The following is a 2,631-nucleotide window of genomic DNA, read 5'->3' as shown; positions in this document are numbered from 1 at the left end:
AACCTTTTTCTGTGTATTCGTCTATCATTTTCTGTACTTGGGCTTTTTCGCTATACGACAGTCTTCTAGGTGGGCAATGAAACGGTTTTTCGTGTTCGAAATTCAACTTCATTTCCCACTTGGTTTGTGGTAAGTTTGGTCTTTCTGCGTTTACATACGCTGTCCTAAACATGTATTTAAGCCGTCCTGCGAGTTCTTGGCTACAATCTGTCCCTACTTTCAACTCCCAGTCGTTTTCTTTGTCTGGATACTGGCTTGGTAGTTCGTTGAAATTGGTTTTTACGCTCTCGCAGGTATCGCTGTCTTCCAGACACTCAACCATTGCAGAACACTCATTTTCTACCTTGCCTCCACTTTCTACTTCATGCTTATTCTCTTTATCACCCTCATCTTTAACTTCACATTCATATTCTCCTAAACACTCATTCTCTATTTTCCACTCATTTTTTTCTAAACACTCATTTTCTCCTAAACACTCATTTTCTTCTAAACACTCATTTTCTCCTAAACACTCATTTTCTTCTAAACACTCATTTTCTCCTAAACACTCATTTTCTTCTAAACACTCATTTTTTTCTAAACACTCATTTTTTATTTCACACTCGTTTTTTGTCTCACTCTCCTTCTCCTTGCAAATGTCACTTACAATTTTAAATTTGCATAAATTCATAAAATCCCTACCTAACACAGCCTCATAGCCCATCGACTCGTCTGCCACTACTAGTAATTCAAAGTTGATTCGATTTTTGTTAATAATTAGAAAACTGGGTATTTTACCAAAGATGTTAAGTTTGCTATTATTTAGTCCAACATAAGCGTAATCCGCATTTTTATTCAAAATAAATTCAATTTCTCTGTTTTTCTTGTCTTTGTTAAACTTATATAAACTTAAATCATCTTCTTTGATTTCGTTCGAACTTAATCGTGAGCGCTCTTCCACTTTATTTAGGTTATTTTCCGACTGGTGCTCTAGACACGATAACTTCATAAAACTTATTGGGCTCCCTGAGTCGATGAGGCAATCCAAGGACAAGCATTTGTTATTGTAATTGCTAATGTATATATTAAATTTGTAATTATAATCGTTATGTACCTTGTACTTCTTTTCGTCACAGTGTGACACCTGGTGACTCATGCTGCCGCATCCGTAGCACGCTCCTCTTTCGCGCTTGGGCTTGCGGCACTCCCCTGCCACGTGGCCCAAAGAGTTGCAGTTGTAGCAGCGAATGGGTGTTGGCGAGGCTCCAGTGTTTGCCCCTTCAGTTGAACCGTACTTCTTTGGCAGCATGATCTTCTCGAACGCCTTGAGTAGTTGATATGGAGCGCCAAAGCACTGCATGTGGGCTTGCCTACGCAGGCCTACATCTGGGATACCTTCGATGACTCCGTCAATAAACTCCTCGTCGTCAATGACTATGCGGGATGCCAGCGACACTTTGGCGTTGAAGTACATCGAGAACTCCTCGCCACGTGCCCATGAACGGGACTCGAACTTGCGACGGAGCAACAGTTTGCTTTCCTTGGGATGGAAAGTGTCTTCCATGACGTTCAACAATTGATCGATTGGCAGCGACATGTGCTCCGGACTCGAATGCAGCCACACCAATGCTTTGTCCTTAAGCTTCGACATTAGCAGCATTAGTAGCTTCTCATCCTTCAGTTTGTTCACTTTTGCGACGGCCTTAAACTGCGCGATCCAAGTTGTGACGTCATCGTTGTTTCCAGAAATGTTGCCATGATATGTTGGCAACATGTCTTTGGCGGCATTTAGCAACATGACGCCAGCGTCATTGCTGGCGGCTGGTGTTGTGTTCTCTCCTCTCCCTTCCTTCTCCCTCTCGCTCTGCAGCTTCAGCAGCTCGATTTGCAGTTTTAACATTTCAACCTCTGCTCGATATTCGCCATGGTTGTTGTTGTGCCCAGGCGCTTGCGGTGCTTTTTCGTTCTTCTCTTTGCGTTCGCTCTTCGTCGAGTCTTGATCTGCGGCCGCCTCATCTTCCCTCTCGTTCTCGCATGTTTCGGCTGCCGGTGGTCCCTGTCCCCGCAGCTCAACTGGTATTTCGTTAAGTCTCGCTGCCATGGCAGCTTTGCTTCCACCTTTTGGTAGATTGAGGGACTCCAGCCATTCGCGCAGCTGGGCGGCCGAGAACTCCTCCGTGCCGACCAAGTCCGACATGTTTTTTTTTTCAGCGATGGCGTCTTCGACGGACGAGATAATAAAAATTTTCGCTATTTTTCACTGGCGGCGATTGATCGTATCCCACTTCTGAAATTGTAGGCCGTCTAACCCGGGAATTGTAGTGACCAATATCGGTGCGTGAGTGAACTGTATAGGTATAAAAACACAAACCCGGTGATTTAATGTAACTCTTTTTTATTAGCTGCGCGTCCGTCTCTCACAATCGCCATTTACAAAGTGCACTCACTCTCTTCTCGATGTTTCTTATCCGATATCTCACTATTGGTATTTCCCACCGAGTGTATCGATGGTGCGGTAAATACCAATGCGCGCTGTATGCTATTTTAAATACTAGTTGAATGCCTCACTAATTATTACCTTGCTACACAAGGAAGTAAGGTATTCCAGATTCCAACGTTTCCAGAATCCTTGCACCTTGGCTTGCAGTTGTC

At 43.7% G+C, this 2,631-nt stretch overlaps 1 protein-coding gene across 2 annotated transcripts; it reads right to left on the bottom strand.

The window, feature by feature from the left end:
• Positions 1–790: 790 nt before the first annotated feature.
• Positions 791–2,410, bottom strand: LOC117188325. 2 transcript variants are annotated; one of them, XM_033391981.1, is made up of 2 exons: positions 1,094–2,410; positions 791–1,023 (listed from the first exon to the last, which is right to left on the bottom strand). In XM_033391981.1, the coding sequence occupies exons 1-2, from the start codon at positions 2,174–2,176 to the stop codon at positions 994–996; spliced, it is 1,113 nt and encodes a 370-aa protein (XP_033247872.1). In that variant the 5' UTR covers positions 2,177–2,410; the 3' UTR covers positions 791–993. The 2 variants fall into 2 exon arrangements, with proteins under 2 accessions (XP_033247872.1, XP_033247873.1); XM_033391982.1 differs by having other exon boundaries at positions 791–1,005.
• Between the last annotated feature and the right edge of the window lie 221 nt (positions 2,411–2,631).

This window comes from Drosophila miranda, chromosome 3 (genome assembly GCF_003369915.1).
Source record: "Drosophila miranda strain MSH22 chromosome 3, D.miranda_PacBio2.1, whole genome shotgun sequence".
NCBI classification, from domain to species: Eukaryota; Metazoa; Arthropoda; class Insecta; order Diptera; family Drosophilidae; genus Drosophila; species Drosophila miranda.
This window is presented reverse-complemented; position numbering and strand designations above follow the sequence as displayed.

What these genes read in the sequence shown, in the direction of transcription:
- LOC117188325 (XM_033391981.1), bottom strand. Translation starts at nt 2,176, where the DNA reads ATGTCGGACTTGGTCGGCACGGAGGAGTTCTCGGCCGCCCAGCTGCGC. An exon ending in GTGACGAAAAGAAGTACAAG is followed by an intron (nt 1,024 to 1,093) that starts GTACATAACGAT and finishes GCTTGTCCTTGG; the next exon opens with ATTGCCTCATCGACTCAGGG.